Source organism: Tachyglossus aculeatus, chromosome 12 (assembly GCF_015852505.1).
Source record: "Tachyglossus aculeatus isolate mTacAcu1 chromosome 12, mTacAcu1.pri, whole genome shotgun sequence".
Taxonomy (NCBI): Eukaryota; Metazoa; Chordata; class Mammalia; order Monotremata; family Tachyglossidae; genus Tachyglossus; species Tachyglossus aculeatus.
The window spans coordinates 21,856,976-21,879,539 of record NC_052077.1 but is presented as its reverse complement, the minus strand read 5'-3'; the positions used below and the strand labels follow the sequence as shown (position 1 = coordinate 21,879,539).

The following is a 22,564-nucleotide window of genomic DNA, read 5'->3' as shown; positions in this document are numbered from 1 at the left end:
GAACTTTTCATCCATCTTTTTCAGGATCAGTTCCCTCTCCCTATTAAGTTGTGTCCTATTTGTGTTGCTCTGCTTGACTTGTCGTGCTCTGATACCGCGGTTTAAGAAATATTCCAAAGCTGTTCTCTGTACATCCATTTTTATCTCCATTAGATTCTGCCCCCATGTATTATCTTGTGGGAAAGCAAGAAGTTTAAGAAAATAGAGACACTGTTTCTTCTCTGCAACGCCTTCCTGACCAGCTTGGATGCTAACCATGTAGGGTCTACTTGTTCCTATGGCAAGACAGTAATCAGAAACACTCTGTGATGCATAGGGTGTCTAGGATAAAGGAGAGGAGTCTCTGTCCTGTCCCAGAGACAGCTGTCACTGACGTATTCAGGTCGTGAGACCTAAGACCTGCTGGTGGGCCTGAGAAACCCCTACTGCTCTCCTCATCTCCTGCACTTCATTTATGTCTCTCCACACTCCATATTCCGCCAGCTACTTCCCAGCAGTGGACCAATAGGGGCTGCTCCTGGTTCTCATGTTCTTTATTGTGAAATTCAGCGCTTAGAAATTCCTCAGTTCTCTGCCTTCATTTATGCCACAGCTGAACGTTTAGAAATGCTGTCAGCCTCGAGTAACAGCATCTTCAGGGAGTCGTAGTAGTGATATCATTTATTGAGTACCCACTTGTCCTAGGTTACTGGGGAAAGAAGATAACAAAATGACATGGTCTCTGTCCAAAAGGAGCTTACGCTCTAACTGGGAGAGGCAAACAAAAATATTTACAGAAGTACGTTTTCAAGAAATTCGAAGGTTGACAACCCAAATGAGTTTCCAGTAGATGGTTCCTGATAAGCCAATACATAAATAATGATGGCATTTATTAAGTGCTTACTATATGCAAAGCACTGTTCTAAGTGCTGGGGAGGTTACAAGGTGATCAGGTTGTTCCATGGTGGGGAAGGGACTCACAGTCTTAATCCCCATTTTACAGATGAGGTAACTGAGGCGCAGAGAAGTTAAGTGACTTGCCCAAAGTCACACAGCTGACAATTGGCAGAGCCGGGATTTGAACCCGTGACCTCTGACTCCAAAACCCGTGCTCTTTCCACTGAGCCACACTGCTTCTCTAAAAACTTCTGTTTAGTCACCAACTGTAATTTGATTGTCCGTGGTGGTCATCCAAGTTTTATTTCAGTGTTCCAGAACTACAACATACATCCTGTTGAAACGTGCATAGCGGAGGGAATGGGAGGACATCAGTTCTTCCTCCCCCATCCTCTTGCGCTTCCAGCATTGTGTTCAGGGATGCTACTCCCTGTTCCGATGTGGAACTCTCCCACTTATCCCTGATGGTTTTTGGCACCATTTTGGAGTGAGGATGAAGGGGCACAGGAGGTGTCCTTTCTGAACTCCGTTGATGATCCCACTGCCCATCATCATCATCATCAATCGTATTTATTGAGCGCTTACTGTGTGCAGAGCACTGTACTAACCGCTTGGGAAGTACAAATTGGCAACATATAGAGACAGTCCCTACCCAACAGTGGGCTCACAGTCTAAAAGGGGGAGACAGAGAACAAAACCAAACATACTAACAAAATAAAATAAATAGAATAGATATGTACAAGTAAAATAAATAAATAAATAAATAGAGTAATAAATATGTACAAATCCAGCATTATTATCTGGTCACCTCTTTGTGCATCCCAAGTAGCATATTGATTGCTTAGAATCAGGACTCCTCAAGCCCTATGGTGCCTTCAGTGGCTCTGGAGATCTAGGGAATTAACCCAGCCTTCCAAATACAATACCATTAGAGGACTAACCGTGGAGCTCAGCACACCAGTGAATGGTCAGAGTCCTTGAAAAACCAAATTGAATTGAGCTGGAGGATCTGCCACCTGTGTCCACACTCCATGAAGCCCAAATATCAACTCTGCTTTCTCCCGGGACCCTTACTCCATCAGCCAATTTTTGTTCCTATTGTGGAAGCCCAAATTGAGGGCTAAGAAACAACTTCATGCAGAGTTGCCGCTGAGAATGTTTTCGTGTTTAGGCCAGAGAAAAATCATCCTTTTTTCTGTTTTCATAGAAAATCATCCATAAATAGTTTTGGGAAGAACAAGCTTTGAGGAGGGAGTATTTTTTATCCCTTTTTATGATTTCTCTATAGTTAACTTTCTTTTTAAATCAATGTTACAAATTATATACTTTGAAAATAAGGTGTGGCTGAATGGTTCAGATGTGCCTCAACAGAGTTGCTTTCAATGTAGGTTTTGTGAGTGTTTGGGAGACTTTTTAAATACTTTTGTTGCCATGGATTTGGAGCCTAATCAGTCTAGCCACAGTGATCAGAAAAGAATGTGTTTCATGGTTCTTGTTGCTGGCAAATGTCTGAGCTGATAATAATTATGGTATTTATTGTCAAGTACTGTACTAAGCACTGGAGTAGATACAAGATCATGCAAATGTTAAGTTAATAGAGAGAAAAAAACATGCTGGTTCTGGGTCCTACCTCTAGTCAGGATGCACCACCGCCATCCTGGACAGGAAGGAATCTGTTCTACCAAAGATCCCTGGGAAAGAGTTTCTCAAGCCTGTCTCGTTAATTTGTCAGGATATTCTTAGGGTTAACTCCTCTGCTCCTGCAGGCATTTTGTTATATTTTGGAGCAGTTATCTGGGAGCTGTGTATTTTGAGATAACCTGGAGGAAGCAACTTTGCAAATAGCCACTTACCTAAATTGAAAGGATTCCTAAAATGTGTAGGGAAAACATGCTGATTTCATTTATTTCACATAGCTTTTGCCAATTATGGGTGATTTTGGGGGTATATATTTGCAAAGTTGGGCTATGGTAATTTTGTTTCAGTAATACGGCCAGTCTGGTTTGTAGAAGTATCTCCAAAGGGCCAGTTAGAAGTTGGGCTAAAAAACAAGTTATGTTAGTTGATGAGAGCAACATGGTGACTCTACTTTCTGACTCGCAAAGTGGGACAGAGGGAGTGGTTTCCCAGGGGGGTGGGGAGAATTTTAATCCTATTAAAATCACATTTCTTCGAGGAAGTCTTCCTTGACTAATCTCCCATTCCTCTCTCCTCCCCCCCCCCCACCCAATGAATCACCTACTTGCTTGAGTCTGTACCCCGTAAACTCTTACCCCATCTTCTATCTTCACAACACTTATGTACATATCTTTATTTCTGGTTGCTTCCCCTAACCGTAATTTATTTTAATGTAAGTCTCCCCGCTAGACAGTTGGCTTCTCAAGGGCAGGGTTCTTTTCTACTAACTCTACTGTAATTCTCCCAAGCACTTACTGTCGTGATTTGCACAGAGAAAGTGCTTGATAAATTCCATTGATTGATTGATTGGGCTAATGATCCAAGATTATTAGGGAGAAAAAGTAGGAAAGGGAGGCAGAAAGACGGAAAGGGAAAGAGGTGCAACACACGGTACTCATCTGGGGAATTTTAAATGGAGGTGCTTGAGTGAGGCAACATGGCTGTGTCTGAACCTTGGTTTTCTTCCGTCATGGAGGCAGTTCTCCCCAGGCATGGATGCTGCTCTTGGAGTTGCTGCTGGCCGCGGGGTCAGAGAAGCAGCGTGGCTCAGTGGAGAGAGCACGGGCTTTGGAGTCAGAGGTCATGGGTTCGAATCCCGGCTCCACCAGTTGTCAGCTGTGTAACTTCGGGCAAGTCACTTAACTTCTCTGTGCCTCAGTTACCTCATCTGTAAAATGGGGATTAAGACTGTGAGCACCATGTGGGAAAACCTGATCACCTTGTAACCTCCCCAGCGCTTAGAACAGTGCTTTGCACATAGTAAGCGCTTAATAAATACCATTATTATTATTATTATTATCCCCATAAAGTTCTGGCTGCGGTAGATGACACCAAACCAAGATGCCTGGGAAGCAGAGGCCTACAGGAGCAGACTGGGGCAAGGCCACTGGAAGAGACTGGTTCACTTCACCTCTCCCCTGCTTCCCACCTCCGCTGCTTCCTAGATCTTCCCATGTCCCGGCCTGGAGCAGCAGCCAATCCTGGAGCCGGGCCCTAGAACCCGCCAGCAAGTGCCGGGGTAACTGTGGGTTTTTGGGCAGCTGGAGCTCAGTGGTAATTTCCATGTCTCACCAACCTGGAAAGGCTGGTTCTGGGCCAGTCAGGTGACCATTTCCATCATGGCTAATGGCATTTTTCAGGTTGCTTTGGAAACCTCCCTCACCAGCCTGGAAAAGCCAGTTAAGCCATGTCAGTGGTTGCTACTGCTGCCACTAAAAAAGGGGAGAAGCATCCTTCACCATCAGCAACACTGGTCACTGCTACCACTGAGGCATTTAATCCAGTCCCCTTTCCCCCCAGCATAGAGTCCTGAACGGATCCCGTGTTCAGCTTCTCAGAATACAGGACAAAACTCCCCAAATCAGTATGATCCACCTATAAACTGGGATTTCTTCTCTCCTTAACATGGATCTCCCACTTTGTACCTGACTTCCACCATTTCCCTAATGTTTCAGGTCCTTGGATCCCACTCTACTCTAAGACTTCATTGTTGGAGTCTGCCAAATGATTTAATGTGAAGTATGATTTATCCAGTCACTAAAAACAATGACTGCAGCGGGTGTGTTTCTCAGGGGATAGGCAGAATGAATGCTTTATAGACTTTCTGATTTTTCATCTGGAACTTATAATATTAATGCCCATATCTTGTGTGTGAGCCTCCACCAAACGATGCAGTGAATGAATGAACTGTACCTTATTCCCAGAAAATTCAGTGAGGTTTGTTGATTTAAGGCACCCAGGAACTTGATTTTTGTGTGTTTATTGCAGTGAAAAGTCATTATAGTACTATCACAATAACTCCCTCATTCTCTATACCGTAAATCATGGTATTCTCTCAGAAAAAACAGTCATCCTCGCCAGTCCTCCAGGCTGAGAAAGCTCATTAGATCTCTGGAACTGTTGGAGTGTTTTTTTGTGTTTTATAACTGCTTACAACTATAAGAACATTTACTACTTCAGTGCTTTGATTTTCCCTTTTCCCCCCCAAAAACAGTGTGTTACATCGGACTCTACAGAACCTAATGAAGATTTTTATACATGTATTTTTAATTGCGTCCATGGCAGAATATTCTTTGACTTGTTTTTACTTTCTGCACAGTTTATAACCCACACCTGTCAGTTAACATTGGATGATAAGCATGAGCATTTAATTTTGTTTAATGCTACTGCTTTTTGTTACTCATTTCTGGGCATGAAAGCAGATTTTAGACCCAGACGTGAGTAAACGTTGAAAATGAAATCGCCTTTTCATGAAAAGGGAATAAAAGTAAGATGTTGGTTTGTTGTCCCATGAAATAATTCAGTATTTAAGAAGAACCATAGTCTTCAAAAAAATAATGATCATTTTATGGTCACTGTACTATACTAATGTTCAGAGTAAATTAAACAGACACAATCTTGGCATTTGCTGGCTTGCAAAACTGATTAATCAGTCATATTTAAATGAGCACTTTGGGCAGAGCACTGTATTAAAGTACTTGGGAGAGTACAATAGAGTTGGTAGACACATTCCCTGCCCACAAAGAGCTTACAGTCTGGGGAGGAGAGAGAGACATTAAAATAAATTATGGCTATATATATATATATATATATATATATATATATATATATACACATAAGAGCTGTGGGGTGGAGTGTGGGGGGAGTATCAAGTACTTAGAGGGTACAGATCCAAGTACATGGGCAACACGAAGGAGAGGGCTTAGTTGGGGAAGGCCTCTTGGAGATGTGATTTTAATAAGGTTTTGAAGGAGGGGAGAGTGGTGGACTGTTATATAGGAAAGGGGAGGGAGTTCCTGGCCAGAAACAGGACTTGGTCAAGGGGTTGACAGCAACATAGACAAGATTGAGGGAGTAGGTGAGTAGGTGGGGTTAGAGGAGCGAAGTTGGTAAATTGGGATGTAGTAAAGCAGTAATGTAAGGTAGGAGGGGGTGATCTGATTGAGGTGCCTTAAAGACATTTGAAAGGAATTTCTGTTTTGATGGGGAGGTTGGTGGGCAACCACTGGAGTTTCTTGAGGAGTGGGGAGATGTGGGCTGGGCAGTTTTTTAGAAAAATGATCTGGGAGCAGAGTTAAGTCTGGCCTGGAATGGGGGAGAAACAGGATACAAGGGAGGTCAGCAAGGAAGTTGATGCAGAAGTCAAGGCTGGATATGATAAGTGCTTGAATTAACGTAGAAGCAGGTTGAACGGAGAGGAGAAGGCAGATTTTTAGCAATGTTGTGAAGGTAAAAGCAACAGGATTTAGTGACAGATTGAATATGAAAGATGAGTCAAAGCAATGTGGCCTAGTGGCCAGATCGTGGACCACAGAGCCAGAAGGACCTGGTTTTTAATTCCAGGCCCACCACTTGTCTGCTGTGTGACCTTGGGAAAATCACTTCTGTGTGCCTCAGATACCTCATTGTAAAATGGAGATTAAGACTGTGAGCCCCATGTGGGACATGGACTGTGTTCAACCTGATTAACTTGTATCTAACCCCAGCACTTAGTACAGTGCGTGGCATATAGCTTGACAAATACCATAAAAAATGATAATGCCAAGGTTACAGGCTTGTGAGAGAGGGAAGATAGTGGTGTTATCTACAGTGATGGGGGAAATGGGGGAGTTACTGAAAGAAATGAGTATAATTTTTAAAATGCATCAGTGCTTACTCTGCTTAAAGGGAACCCATTTTCTTCTAATTAAATGAGACTTCATCCAAAAACTGAAAGAGGTTAGATTTTCCTAAGTGACCTAATTTGGGGTTGTAGTCAGTTTATCATAAGAAATAAATTATAAGGATCCTTAGTTAATTTAACTTTATCTGCCCCCTTTCTGAAGGGGAAAATTCCAACTTTAAGGAAAAAGTGGTCAGGAGCAACACCTGTGGAATTAGAAAAATTGACAGGTACAAGCGTAAATCACAAACCAGTGCTAAATATATATGCAGTACAAACGCTATGACAGGATAATGTAAAAGCCTGCAGTCAGCTTTGATGAGGAAACAGACTGCACTAGAGGAGGCCATAAAGGTTTTTTCCAGGGTCAGAGTTAGTATTAGACTGGATTGGTATGTATGCCTACACTGACTAGAGCATACACTCAGGTGATTTTTCCAGTTAAAATTTACCAGAGTGTGAAGGTTGACTCTGCTGTATTTCCTTTCATCTGTGCTGTTTTTCACCAGGCTTTCCTATTTCAATGTCAGTGGTATTTATTAAGCCCTTACAGTCTGCCCAGCGTTCTACTAAGCAATTGGGAGAATACAATACCACAGAATTAATGACACTTTCCCTCCCACAGGTAGCTTATTATTTCCACTAACGTTTAAGTTAAATAGCTCCTCCTGTTGGCTTCCTAATTTTAACATAAACTGGAAAAACCAGAACTCTTTGGGCAAATTTTTAACCATTCTCTCTAATTTAGGATGGCAAGTGGATTGTGGATTAAATATCCAAATCCCTTTGGCATCTCCTGTTTTTCCTCCTGCTGCTTTCAGCATCTCAACTGGAGAGTAGAAAGGAGAAGTGAAGTTAATATTTGTCATTTTTGATTCTTGGTAGCATCTCTAGTAAAATAGTAAAAAAAAAAACTAGATTAAACCTCACCAAATTTGCAACCTTTAACACATTTTCAGTGTTTCTCTTGGCTTCTCAACAGTGGGACGCCAGTTTGTTGAGAATCATTTTTTCTTTGTTCCGTTATTTTGGGATTTGAGAGGTAAAGATTTTTCTCCGTACATACACTTTCTGAGTCATTTTCCCCTCAATTATAATTCTGGCCTTACAGGTAATTGCAAAATAATCACCAATTCTTTTATTTTATTTTTTTTAACCTGCTAAAGATAAAGGAAATAGATACTAGGGGTGGAAAACAGGGATCAGAACACAATGGCACAAAGATAAACCCTTTGTTCTCCTCTCACCCTCACTTACCCCTTTAAAACCTGAGTTCAGCCTGGGAGCGAAGAACTGCACTCTGCTAACAGTTGTGGCCAATTCAACAGGACTCTACTGGAAAGGACATTTTCTATCTGTCAAGAAATTTGGATTCTGGTTTTGATCCACTGTGTGACATTGGAAGAGACACTTAACCTCTAACAATGGGAGGCCCTCAAGGCTCTTTTCTAGGTCTCCATCTGTATTTGCTCCCATGGAGAACTCATTTACTCCCACAGCTTCAACTGCCTTGTCTACATGGATAATTCCAAAATCGACCTCTCCAGCCCTGACCTTTCTCCTCTGCAGTCTCACATTTCCTCTTGCCTTTAGGATTTCTTAAATTCACTGTGCAATCAATACCTTAACATGTCCAAAAGAGAAGTCCTCATCTTTCCATCCTAACCCTGTCCTCCCCTTATCTTCCTCATTGCTGTAGATAGCACCACCGCCTTCCCTATCTCACAAGCCCATAACCTTGACATTTTCCTCAAATCATCTCTCTCAACCCACATGTTTCAGTCTGTCACTAAATTCTGTCATTTCTACCTTTGCAATATCTCTAGACTCTACTGTTTCCTTCCAGCCAAGCTGCTACCATACTAATTCAAGCACTTATAAGTTCCTACCTTGCCTACTACATCAGCCTCCTTGCTGACCTCCCTGCTTCCTGCCTCTCCCCCTTCAGACTTTTCTTAACTCTGCCTCCCAGATGATTGTTCTATAAAACCTTTCAGTCCGTATTTCTCCACTCCTCAAGAACCTCCACCTTATTAAAAATCACACCCCCTCCAAGAGGCCTTCAGTGCCTAAGCCCATTTTTTCCTTCTTCCTGCCCCTTCTGCATCACTTATACAGGGTAGTGATCTTTACCCTCTAAGCACTTGATATTCACCCCACTCTCAGCACCACAGCACTTAGTATATGTTTAAAATTTATTTTAATGTCTGCCTCTCCCTCTGGATTGCAAGCTCTTTGTGGATAGGGATCATGTCTACCAACTCTTCTGTATTGTACTCTCCCAAGGGCTTAAACGCCCTGCACACAGCACTCAAATACCATTAATTGATTATTTATTAATCTCTCTGGGTTCTGACTTCCTCTGTCACCCATCTTTTTTCTAAGAATGCAGTGATAGCAAGATGCAGCAGTTGATGGGAAAGCCCTTTGAAGTCATATTTTCCTCATGCCCCCACATTCCTAATCTCTCAGAAATCCATCGCAAGTGGGGGGAAAAAAGCTTTGTCAAAATTGTCATTTTGTATGTTTATGTTGCTTGCTTCCTTATTGCCATCGTGTTTCCTTTTCTACTTCCTTCCCCGCTGTCCTCGATCCCCCTTCCCAGCCCCACATTTCCAATGTCAGCAGAACTGGGAGCCTTTGAGGTGCTGCCATGTCCGGCCCGGAGGTGGGTAGGGTTCTATTTTAAGTCTGAAGAGTCCCTGAACTAGGTGTGCTGACTCTGGCACAGAAGCAGAGGGATGATTTCTCTTTGGAAATCACAATTTCTGGTGTTATTGCCACATTTGCGAAGATTTTAATTGTTACAGCAAGACTCAGAGGGCTACTTTATTGGAACTTTAAATAAAGGCCAACAACACTTCTGGGCCTCTAAATTCCTGGTCTGACACCAAATTACCTCTGGATTCTGGGCTTTTTCTACAGCAAGGTAGTCCCCAGCCTTCCCCCATCCTCCTGAAACCCACCCTCTCCGTGGGCATTCCCCAGATACTTTCCACGTCTGTTCATCTTTTAATCCTGGCAGTCACATTTAGTGCCTAGGTATGTATCAGTTTCTGTGCACACAGTTCTTCCAGAACATGTGTTTTCACTTCAGATCTTAGCTATAAAGCTGTTAGGAAATTCAGCAGTGTTTTTCTGACAAAGTGCATTTACCTGGATAGAAGATGATCAGTGTTGGAAGAAACATCATGTGCATGATGTTCAGCATGGGGACATCTGCTACAAAAACATTTTTGTTCATTCATTCAGTCATATTTACTGAGCGTTTACTGTGTCCAGAGCACTGTACTAAGCACTTGGGAGAGTACAATACAACAATGAACAGACGCATTCCCTGCTCCTTCAAAAACATAACCTGTGTATAGTAGGACAACTGATTTTACTCAATTCATATATTTTTCCATCCTCTTCTTGTTGTCACTGGTTCTGTCTTTTTTCTTGTTTCTAGAGAAGGTACCCGATTTTTGTGTACCTATTAAATTATTAGCTCCTCGAGAGCAAGGACCCTGTCTTATTCTTATACTTTTCTCTCCTAAGTATTTTGTTCAGTGGTACACACACCGCAGAAATTCAAAAAAACACAAATTGATGCAGATATGAATGAATGAGTGAAGGCGGGGCAGAACCTAGGTGATATCTCAGGAAAGATCGAGTCTTACCCAAGTGATATCAGAACTGGCCTAGTGTTCTTATTCTGGGGTTCACTGCCCAACACTCAAAATGTTTTTGCATCCCTATGACCTTCTTGGGCTTTTGTCCCAATAGGTTAGTTCTAATTCTGGCTCTGCCACGTGTCTGCTGTGTGACCTTGGACAAGTCACTTCACTTCTCCTTGCCTCGGTTGCCTCTTCTGTAAAATGGGGATTAAGACTGTGGGCCCCTTGTGGGGCAGGGACAATATTCAACCAGATTATCTTGTATCTAACCCAACACTCAGAATAGTGCCTGACATGTAGTAAGCGCTTAACAAAAACTATTATTACTATTATTATTATTATTTGTTTTCTCAGTTATGCAAATCCAAAAGCCTTCATTTTTATACCTCTTCCTGTTATAAAAAAAGAGCTGTGTAATCATCTGGCACTGGATTTTTTTTATTCTGAAAAAACCCAAAACTGTTCTTCAGAGGATATTGTCACTGAGGAACTTGGTTTTCTACTGCCGGAAACATATATGGCATTAGATAAAGGTGTTTTGCTTCTCTCTATATGTGAGATTTCTTTGAGCTTATCTTCACCGCCTCCTGGGGATTTAGTCTATCTTGTTGAAGAAGTTCCTCACCTTTTAAAGTGAACAGATGTTGTTCTCACATCCTTGCACGGCTCTCACCCAAGTATCAGCAATAAGGATTTGTCCGGTTTCCTGTAAATCCAATCGGTAGAAAACATCAAAAGTCTCATTCATTCTTTCTGAGAAAACCGGTGATTTAGCAGCCAAGCAGAGCTTTAATTTTGTTCATCTTCACTTGTGTCAGCAAATTCCCAGGAATATGTCATTTTCTAAACCACTGCTAAAAAATCCTGAACTCAGCTTGATCTAAGAGGAAGGTCTCTCAAAACCAGGCCTCCCCACAGGTAGGTCTCTCCCATGCCAACCTCCGTGGTCCTCGGGGCTAGTCTGTTCTGGCAGTGGCTACCACTGCTTCCACCCGGGTCTTGCTGCTGGCACTGTGTGGTTCTTGTATTCTTCACTACAGCTGAAATTGCCCCAGTTGCAGCTCCCACTGAGGTCCATAAGGGTACCGCCCTGCCATATTTGCCACCACCCCTTTCTCTCCTTCCAAGCAATCCATCGATGGAATTTATTGAGTGCTTACCATGTGCCAAGTACTGTACTAGGCACTTGGGGGAGTACAGTACAGTGTAGTTGGTAGAAATGATCCCTGCCCAAAAGGAGCTTGCAATCTAGAGAGGGGAGAAGCAGTGAGGCTTAATTGAAAGAGCACGGGCTTGGGGGTCGGAGGATGTGAGTTCTAATCCTGGCTCTGCCACTTGTCTGATGTGTGACCTTGGGCAACCCACTTCTCTGTGCCTCAATTACCTCATCTTAAAATGGGGATTAAGACTGTGAGTCCCACGTGGGGCAACCTGATTATCTTGTATCTACGCCAGTGCTTGGCACGTAGTAAGCCCTTAACAAATACCATGATTATTATTATTATCAATAAACTAATGTCTTTCCTCTTCCTGCTCCTTCTCTCTCAGTTTTGATGGAGCCTTTCAACTGTTTAGAAGCACATGCTGTAGTGGATGGAACACGGGCCTGGGAATCAGACGGTCATGAGGAGAAGCAGCGTGGCTTAATAATAATAATAATGGCATTTGTTAAGTGCTTACTATGTGCAAAGCACTGTTCTAAGCGCTGGATGGAAAGAGCATGGGTTTGGGAGTCAGAGGATGTGAGTTCTAATCCTGGCTCCGCCACTTGTCTGCTCTGTGACCTTGGGCAAGTCACTTCACTTCCTCTGTGTCTCAGTTACCTCATCTGAAAAATGGGGATTAAGAATGCGAGCCCCACATGGGACAAGGACTGTGTTCAACTCAATTTGCTTGAATTAGTACACTTAGTACAGTACCTGGCACATAGAAAGTGCTTAACAAATACCATTATTATTAGTAATAAAATTTGGGGTTGTTAATTTGCCTGGGTTCTATTGGTAATATGTTATTGTCTGTGGTTCTTGTCAGAGAAAAGAGAATAGGAATTTGAACACCCAACCTAGAAGAAGACAGTGTGGGAAAACAGAGTTTGGGAAAACATGTAGATTGTCATTGCTGTACAATTCTCAATTGATGTCCTGATTTTCATTAGGAGATACAGGGTGTGGGTGGATAGGTCAGCAGTTTGAAGAAAAGTATGGTAGTACTGCAATGTCTGCATTTGTTTTGCCTTCCTGTTCTCCCTAAAAACCATCTCAGAATCAAAATCCAACGTAGCTCTTTCTTTTGGGTTTTGCAAGTCAGACAGGGAGGATGGTTAAAGACATTTCATCTGTTGTGTGGCATGTGAATTTTGCAGGAAATAATTGATATTTGTGAATAGATTACTGTTATACTTACAGTTTTATTTTTCTGTCTCTTTTCAAGCCAAGGACGCTTGTCATCCATTAAAGCTGCCATCAAGAGAAGTAAGTCTGTTTTTCACCCTTGAATAGAATAGCAAAGTGTTACCATTAGTTTCTACAAAGTACTTGTATTTTGTGAGTAGAAGTGGCTGAACAGAGAAGCTTATATCAGTCAATCAATAGTATTTATTGAGCATTTACTATGTGCAGAGCACTGTACTAAGTGCCTATGAAGTCATTAATCATTTTTCAGACTGGATCAGTTTCTTATCCTTCATTTTAGACTTCCTTTCATTTGCTAAACCAGCTTTATATAATATTTGTAAAAAATTTTATTTGAAGTGCTGGATTATTGTAAGTTTTTTTTTTCTTTCAGCTGAATCTATTGTTTTGGCTTAGCCCTGTCTTTAGAGGGCTTATGGGTGAGGGAAATGGATGTATAACATTATATCTTTTTTTAATGTTTTGTCCTTCCCTCTTTTAGTTCTCATCCATCTGTAATACATCTCTTTAATGCCCACAATTTATTCTTGTGCGTCTAGCAACACATAAACACTGTCCTCTGTTCTTTTACATGAAAATCACCATAAATTGCAATCCCTTCTAGAATGACTGTCTACCTTTGGCATTTTATTTCTTTTTCTTCTGCTGTCTTTAATTGAAGCTTTGACATATTCTTTGTATTATTAGGTTTCAACTCTTTATTTTTTCAGAGGAGATACAATACTGTATTTGAAGGTCTTTTTGCTAAATAGGAGGCAGACAGCCCGTCATAAAGGAGTAGACTATTACTTACTCAGTGCTATTGTATTTTATGTACTGAGCATGGGAGTTTGGAAGCCACCTCCCACTTGAAGTATGCAGCATATTTTCAGTTCCACTCTTATATGGTGTTTATTATGACCCTAAGGATCTGGGAAAATGTGAGGGAGGAATTTGCTACATAAGCCTTTTCTTTCTCAGTGTTCCCAGCTGTCATTTTGAGAACATGGTCTCCATTCTTTTACCCTTCTTGTTCAGGATCCCTGAGTAGGGAGGAGATTGAGAGGATGGTCAAGGGAATTCAGATACGAGGGGATGAAAAACTCTTTGTTACCAGTTCCAGTTTTACCCAACATCACGGCCTGCAGAAAAGGAAGACGGTAGCAAGGACCTGGGTTCTAGTCCCGGCTCTGCCACCTGCCATATGGGTGACATTGGGCAAGCACTTGGCTTCTCTGTGCCTCAGTTCCCTCATCTGTGAAAATGGGGATGAAGACTGTGAGCCCCATGTGGGACGTGGACTGTGTCCATCCTGATTTACTTGTATCTACCCCAGTGCTTAGAACAGTGCCTGGCACATAGTAAGTGCTCAACAAATATCATAATAATAAAAATAAAAAAAAGTTACAGCCCCTATTCATGGAGGGAAGCCATGCTTCCTTTCTGGTCCTTCTGGAAGGCATTTCACTTGGGAGCTCCCAGGCACACACTGGCTAACCACGTTTTGCAAGTTGGGGATGGGAAGTTGCCTAGGAACCAAAATTGCTTGAATCACCCCCAGCACTTAGTACAGTACCTGGCACATAGAAAGTGCTTAACAAATACCATTATTATTAGTAATAAAATTTGGGGTTGTTAATTTGCATTGGTTCTATTGGTAATATGTTATTGTCTGTGGTTCTTGTCAGAGAAAAGAGAATAGGAGTTTGAACAGTTGAATTTGAAGTTGAATTCTGGCTACTTCTCTCCGCTCCACCCTCAAACTGCCTCAAGGACTGCAGTGACCTTTGAGGGGACCCACAGTGGTCCAGGGCCATTTTGCAGGGAATTTGCTTTTGAATCAGAAAAGTGATGACCTTGAATCATGGAGGTATCTCCAGAATTCAGACCAAACCAAGACTTTGAGGGCCATTGGAACTCTGGAATGCCTGGGAGCCCCAAGGTGGAAAATGAAATCCAAAACTACTCTGAGGGATCAGGCTTGGCCAAGGGAGAGATCCTAAACTAGACCCACCCCACTGGGAGATTTTGAACCTACTTAAATATTGCCAACTTGTACTTCCCAAGCGCTTAGTACAGTGCTCTGCACACAGTAAGCGCTCAATAAATACGATTGATGTTGATGATGATCAGATTTTTCTAAACCCTCTGCAATATTTCCTTGGAGCATTGGTAAAATGAAAATAATAGTCATGGGTTAGTTGGTAGCATGACATAGTGGATAGAGCACGGGCCTAGGATTCAAAAGGTCATGGGTTCTACTCCCATCTCTGCCACTTGTTTCATGTGTGAGAAGCAGCGTGGCTCAGTGGAAAGAGCCTGGGCTTTGGAGTCAGAGATCATGGGTTCAAATCCCAGCTCTGCCACCTGTCAGCTGTGTGACTTTGGGCAAGTCACTTCACTTCTCTGTGCCTCAGTTACCTCATCTGGAAAAATGGGGATTAAGACTGTGAGCCCCCTATGGGACAACCTGATCACCTTGTAACCTCCCCAGCGCTTAGAACAGTGCTTTGCACATAGTAAGTGCTTAATAAATGCCAGCATTATTATTATTATTATGTGTGGAGAAGCAGCGTGGCTCAGTGGAAAGAGCCCAGGCTTTGGAGTCAGTGGTTATGGGTTCAAATCCCGGCTCTGCCAATTGTCAGCTCTGTGACTTTGGGCAAGTCACTTAACTTCTCTGTGCCTCAGTTACCTCATCTGGAAAATGGGGATGAAGACTGTGAGCCCCACGTGGGACAACCTGATCATCTTGTATCCCCCCAGTGCTTAGAACAGTGCTTTGCACATAGTAAGCGCTTATCAAATACCATCATTATTATGATGTGTGACCTTGAGCAAGTCACTTCACTTCTCTTTGTCTCAGTTACCTGATCTGTAAAATGGTAATTGAGACTGTAAGCCCCATGTGGGACAGGGTATACGCCCTGCCCTGTTTGCTTATATCCACCCCAGCACTTAGTACAGTGGCTGGCACATAGTAAGCACTTAACAAATACCATAATTATTATTATTTTTATTGTACTACAAGATTTAGGGGGAAACTCCAGCCAGTCAGTGGGAAGTGCCAAGCTCATCACCATCCATCCCCAACAAAACCAGTCTTTTCTGTTGGATCATGACCTGTAGAAAGTCGATTAATCAAGGCAGGTCTAGGTAATGAAAAAAAATTAAACTGATGGAATAAAATTGGCCATCTTCCTGTCCATAGTCCCGAAATCTAATTACCTTCATATATCAAAACTTACAATTGTCTGAATCCATCCATAGTTCCAATTAGTTTATCCCATCATCTTTTTCCAATATGCACATGCTTTGGCCATATATCCCTGGTACTGTGAAGCTCCCTGGAGAGTGAGGCAAGTCACAGCATCTGTTATGGTCTTGCATTGAGACAATTCATTATAAATGACTCAGAGTCCTTCTATGAGAAGAATAGACTCTATAATGACAAACGAAAGGGAGATGAAGGAAGAATGTTACCAAAGGACCTGAAATAGGAAAAAGGCAAGAAGGGAGTTGTGGGGATGAGAAAAGCAATGGTAGTCTAAATTTGCTGTGGGGTCTGCATCTTGGGTTCAGTTACAGAGGGTGCTTGATCAGTATGGCCTCTTCCCACTTACTTCCCTATTTACTTTTGAAACTCTTGTGACCTCGGAGTTTGGTTTTCAAGTTATTGACTTTTAAAGCTGGCAGCTTCTTGGGACATTCTTGCTCCAGGGCCTAGGCCTGACCTTTTGAACAGAAGCACCAATATGCCCACACAAGCTGAATGTTTTGACTGTCTACTCAAGGCTTCCCAACTTCTTTGGGTTTGTGAGGTACTGGCTCTGACTATCGTCGTCATTTATTTCATGAGCAAGCATTCCATTTAGACTTAGAAATGCTTGCGAGTGCGCATATACGTATGGCATCTAAGATGGTAACTAATTGTGAAATTCCAGGGCCTACCTTAGGGCTTCATTAATTCATTCATTGTCATATTTATTGAATGTTTACTATGTGCAAAGCACTGTACTAAGCATTTGGGAGGGTAAAATATAACAATAAACAAACACATTCCCTGCCCATAACGAGCTTCATGTGGCAGCAGTTGAAAAAACTGTTTAAATTGTTGTTTTCAACCTGATTAGCTTGTCTTAGCTTATATCTACCTCAGTGTTTAAAACAGTGCTTGGTACATGGTAAGCGCTTAACAAATAACATCATTGTTATTATTAGTCTTCTAGACTGTGAGCCCACTGTTGGGTAGGGACCGTCTCTATATGTTGCCAAAATGTACTTCCCAAGTGCTTAGTACAGTGATCTGCACACAGTAAGCGCTCAATAAATACGATTGAATGAATGAATGAATGAATTATTATTACTGTTATTTAAGTGAAATGAAAGCATTGTAAATTTCAGTCTAGAGGAGGAAATCATAAGGTCCTTGTGGGCAGGGAACATGTCGACCAACTCTGTTATATTGTACTCTCCCAAGTGCTTAGTACAGTGCTCTGCACACAGTAAGCGCTCAAGAAACATCATTGATTGATTGAAAGGATGTCTTGGTGCAAATACCTTCATACTTTTTGAGTCACTTAGCTCATAAACATATGACCCCAAGGATGCTTTTGAACTGAAATTACAAAAACAATAAATTAGACTTGGCTTTAACCTCAAAACAAATTTTAACATTTCAAGGACTTTCAATTGGTTCATGAACATAACCTCTGTTAAATATATTTAACAAATAGTCCCTATTAAGAAAGCATTCTAGACTAATTTACCAAACCAGTTCAACTCCTAGTAAACCATAGTTGGAATCACATAGCAGTCCTCTAGGTAGACCAAAAATTCTCAGTTCCCTCAATCGATCATTGGTATTTATTGAAAGTTACTGTGTGCAGAACACTGTACTATGCGCTTGGGAAAGCGCAATACAGTAGTGTCGGTAGGTCTGATTCCTGCCCCCTAGGAGCTTCCCATCTAGAGGTGGTCTCATTGCCGAGTCCAGGAGCCCAGTGTCAGAGTAAGTTTAGTCCGGACTCAGCCAGGAGAGGAAGGAGGCAGGGTCTTGTTTCCAGGGGAAGCTGCTAAAGATGCGTGGACTGTCCCAGGACTGCCCGGCAGGCCGATGAGTCCCACGCTTGCGGATTTGGCCGGCCTAAGCTAAACTGTGTCTGGTTTGACATCCCCTTTCCCTGTGCCCTTCCCAGTCACCCTCTTTTTTATGCTATTTGTTAAGTGCTGACTATGTCCCAGGCACTTTCCTAAGTACTGGGGTAGATACACGGTAATCAGGTTGGACCCAGTTCATGGCCCATGTGGGGCTCACATTACTTAATCCCCACATTACAGATGAGGGAACTGAGGTGCAGAGAAGTGAAGTGACTTGCCCAAGGTCATACAGCAGGCAGGTGGCGGAGCCAGGATTAGAACCCAGGTCCTTCTGACGCCCCAGCCTGTGCTCTATCCACTAAACCACACTGCTTCTCTTTTTGGGTGGCGCAGTGGCTAAGGCACAACCATATGGGGTAGCCTTTTACTGCTCTGGGAACTACAAATTTCCAGAACAGACACAATCCACACCCCCAGCAGTGCCAGGTTCTAGCTCACTTTCATTCAATTCAGTCATATATACTGAATGCTTACTGTGTGTAGAGCACTGTACTAAGCGCTTGGGAGAGTACAATACAGCAATAAACAGTCACATTCCTGCCCACAGTGGGCTTACACTCGCTGCTGATTCGGCGCTGACCTAGAAGCTGTGATTCTGGGCCCCATGTGGGCCTAACAGAAGCCAGAAATGGGGAGGCAGCCTCACTTAGTACAGTGCTTGGCACATAGTAAACACTTAACAATAATTGTCATTATTATCATTAGTTCAGACAAGAGCTGTTCACACTTGCTGACATGTAGTGGTGGGTCTCTGCGTGCATAGGTACCCTGTTGTGCTGCTGGCATTGCTCACCGTCCATGGAAATGGCTGATGATGATGAGTAGGCAGTGGTATGGGGCTTTCACCTCAGGGTGCGGGGATGGGTTTATGGAACAGGGTTTGTATCTGCCTGCAAGTATCCCTGTCACCTTTTGGCTCAGCCCAAGTCGAACTGTCCCACAATTGGCTGACTGCACAAGCGTCTATCTCATGTAGGTTTTGTGCACTTGGGTTTATGTCAATATTCTGAGTTTGGCAGGTATTTACCTGTTCCTCAGTCATCAGTGAAAACAAGGGTAACTAGTAGGCTGTCCCCATGAGCCTATACGATGTTTTGTAATCAACAGAACCGTGAAGCAGGAGCAGACAGTATTTGAGAGTAGTTGACACTGTTATCTTCCCTCCCAAACCCTGTCCTCTCCCTGACTTTCCCATCACTGTAGACGGCACTACCATCCTACCTGTCTCACAAGCCCACAACCTTGGTGTCATCCTTGACTCCAGTCTCTCATTCACCCCACACATCCAATCTGTCACCAAAACCTGCCGGTCTCACCTCCATAACACCGCCAAGAACCGCCCTTTCCTCTCCATCCAAACCGCTACCTTGCTGGTTCAATCTCTCGTCCTATCCCAACTGGATTACTGCATCAGCCTCCTTTCTGATCTCCTATCCTCCTTTCTCTCCCCACTTCAGCCTGTACTTCACTTTGCTGCCCGGGTTATCTTTGTACAGAAACGCTCTGGGCATGTCACTCCCCTCCTCAAAAATCTCCAGTAGTTGCCTATCAAACTTCGAATCAAGCAAAAACTCCTCACTCTCGGCTTCAAAGCTGTCCATCACCTCGCCCCTTCCTACCTCACCTCCCTTCTCTCCTTCTCCAGCCCAGCCCTCACCCTCCGCTCCTCTGCCGCTAACCTCCTCACTGTGCCTCATTCTCGCCTGTCCCACCATCGACCCCTGGCCCATGTCCTACCTCTGGCCTGGAATTTGTACTTCCCAAGCGCTTAGTACAGTGCTCTGCACACAATAAGCACTCAATAAATATGATTGATGATGATGATGGAATGCCCTCCCTCCACACATCCGCCAAACTAGCTCTCTTCCTCCCTTCAAAGCCCTACTGAGAGCTCACCTCCTCCAGGAGGCCTTCCCAGACTGAGCCCCCCTTTTTTCCTCTGCTCCTCCTCCTCCCCTCCTCCTCACTCCCCTCCCTCCCTCTAACCTACCCACTTCCCTCCCCATAGCACTTGTGTATATTTGTACATATTTATTACTCTATTTTACTAATGATGTGTATATCGCTATAATTCTATTTATTCTGATGGTATTGACACCTACTTGTTTTGTTTTGCTGTCTGTCTCCCCTTTCTAGACTGTGAGCCCGTTGTTGGGTAGGGACCGACTATATGTTGCCAATTTGTACATCCGAAGTGCTTAGTACAGTGCTCTGCACACAGTAAGCACTCAATAAATACGATTGAATGAATATTAATTTTGATGTACGCACAAATATAATATTGCTGAATTTCAGGCATGCTTTTGATAGTCCCCTGGAGCCACCTGCTTCTTTAGTTTTCTTTCTGGATGAAAGCACGTGTGACTTAATCAGCCAAGTCCCTAATTCAGTCTTGAGTAGGGAAGCCTGTTTCACTCTCTTCTTTTTTCTGCCTTTCCTTTTCTATAACCCCTTCTGTTTTTCCTTTAGCACTCATGAATAGTGCACAGCAAAAATGCCCCGTGGAAGAGGTATGTTTGTGACAATAACCGATGTCCTCTTAATTAAAGTGCATTTCTGATGCCAGTCAGCTCTGTGGTGATGTGATTGTGGCACACTGGGATCGGCTTTTTATTAATTATTAATAAAATGTGTGTTTTGTGAATCCTGTTTGTGATTCAAAGATCATCCTGGGCGTACTGTACGTTTTTTTCAAACCAAATTAATCCAGAGTCAGTCTCGCTGCTGCTATGTCAAACAAAAAAAAAAGCAACCCAGCTAACCCATGTTACGTTTTAATAATTTAAAAAAACCATTAAAAATCCCAAAGCCTATGTGACTCTTTTTGCTGAGGTTGCATTAATGGATAGATTGGATTTCCACATCAAAATTGATAAAATCATTAGTTCACCTTCCTTTATGGGAAATAAATTCTATTTATTTTATTTTGTTAGTATGTTTGGTTTTGTCTCCCCCTTTTAGACTGTGAGCCCACTGTTGGGTAGGAACTGTCTCTATATGTTGCCAATTTGTACTTCCCAAGCGCTTAGTACAGTGCTCTGCACACAGTATGCGCTCAATAAATACGATTGATGATGATGATGATTTGAGATTTAGGGAAAAAAGAAAATGGCTAGCAACTTAAATTTTGAAAATTGAATGTCAAAATATGAGCAGTTAATACATTTTTATAAGATTTTTTGGAACACTTTTCTGCTATATTCAGTAATTTATCCTATAAACTTACATGATTCCGTTAAATATTTTCTGGATTTTGATTTCTAGACTGTGAGCCCGTTGTTGGGTAGGGATTGTCTCTATCTGTGGCCGAATTGTACTTTCCAAGCGCTTAGTACAGTGCTGTCCACACAGTAAGTGCCCAACAAATACGATTGAATGAATTAATTTTTCTTTTATAAAAAGCAGACATTTTTAAGGTTGTAAATTTTGGAAAAAAAACAGGTAAAAGAAAATCAATCATAGCTTGACCCCTCTGTTCTGGGAAAAAAACAACAGCAACAGAAAGGCACAGTGAATTAGACTGGGAGTTGTTTTTTTCCTTGTAATGTCATCCTTTTGTTACTTAGTCATTGCTGTAAATGCAACGCCCGTGCAGTTTGTTGATAAGATGTCTTTTTCTCCCCATTTCCTCAGTGCAAGTTTTTTTTTGAGCCACAAAGCACAATGATTAGTTTTCGAGTTTTTTCTATTCAAGAATCTAAAAGTATTAAGGTAATTTTCTGTGCCCATCACCTAAAATTATTTTCAGTTACCCCGAAAGAAATTGATCTTCAAATTTTATTTTATCAATTCTTAAGATTAAGTTAATTATTTTCAGCTTTTCAAGTAAGTCACTGTTTATCAAATATGTGATTTTGTTGACTTAAATTATTTTTCTTCCCCAATAGCTTCTCGAACTTCTCACAGCGAACAGCATCGGGACAGGAGGTAAAGTTATTTGGTTATTACAAAATCCTATACCTTGATAGCAACCGATATTCAAACTTGCCTTCTCTTAACAAGTTAGATATCCTTTGCTGTTTCCGGGGTGGCGTGGCTTGCAATTTCCATAATTCTTAATCTCTCTGAGCTGCCAGTCACATTTTTATTCGATTATTGATATATCAGCCTCAGTTGTTAAAACAGTAACCACCATGAATAGGACCTGAAATAATTGCACAGGAATGTAGGAGGGAGGATGGGAAAAGGAGGCGGAACTTTGACTCAGCTTTGAAGGACACAAGGATTTATGTTCTTGTTTTTGCCCCTCAGGCAGCTCAGCCGATCACGAGCTTTAAGGCTACATAAAAGTTCAAAGAGATTTTCTGTCAGTTCTCTTACCGTGTAATGTTGGTGGTCAGTTGTCCCACTGCATGTGTTTTCACTATGCGTGTTGGCCAGAGAGAACTCATTAGGGAATGATCTTTCAGCAACAATCATCTAGAGTGATGGGATGTCAGAAGAAACGGTTTTGTGCCTTTGTGTCACGTGGATCAGATTTACGTGCCACGACATGATTTGCCTTAACCTATTTCAAGCAAGTAACCTCATGTGTCATCAATGTGTAACATTTGACCAGTTTTCCCGATGAGGAAACTGAGGCCCAGAGAAGTTAAGTGCCTTATCCCAGCCCCGTGGCACTTATGGAAATATCCTTATTC

The 22,564-nt window shown here is 42.3% G+C and overlaps 1 protein-coding gene across 1 annotated transcript in view; it reads left to right on the top strand.

Annotated features, from left to right (window-relative positions):
• The window catches only part of SH3D19 (SH3 domain containing 19), a 130,331-nt gene that overhangs the window by 52,272 nt on the left and 55,495 nt on the right, over positions 1–22,564 (top strand). Inside the window, exons 3-4 of the mRNA XM_038754956.1 lie at positions 12,805–12,845; positions 21,812–21,851. Coding sequence (XP_038610884.1) covers positions 12,805–12,845; positions 21,812–21,851 — 81 coding nt within the window. The remainder of the gene's footprint in view (positions 1–12,804; positions 12,846–21,811; positions 21,852–22,564) is intronic.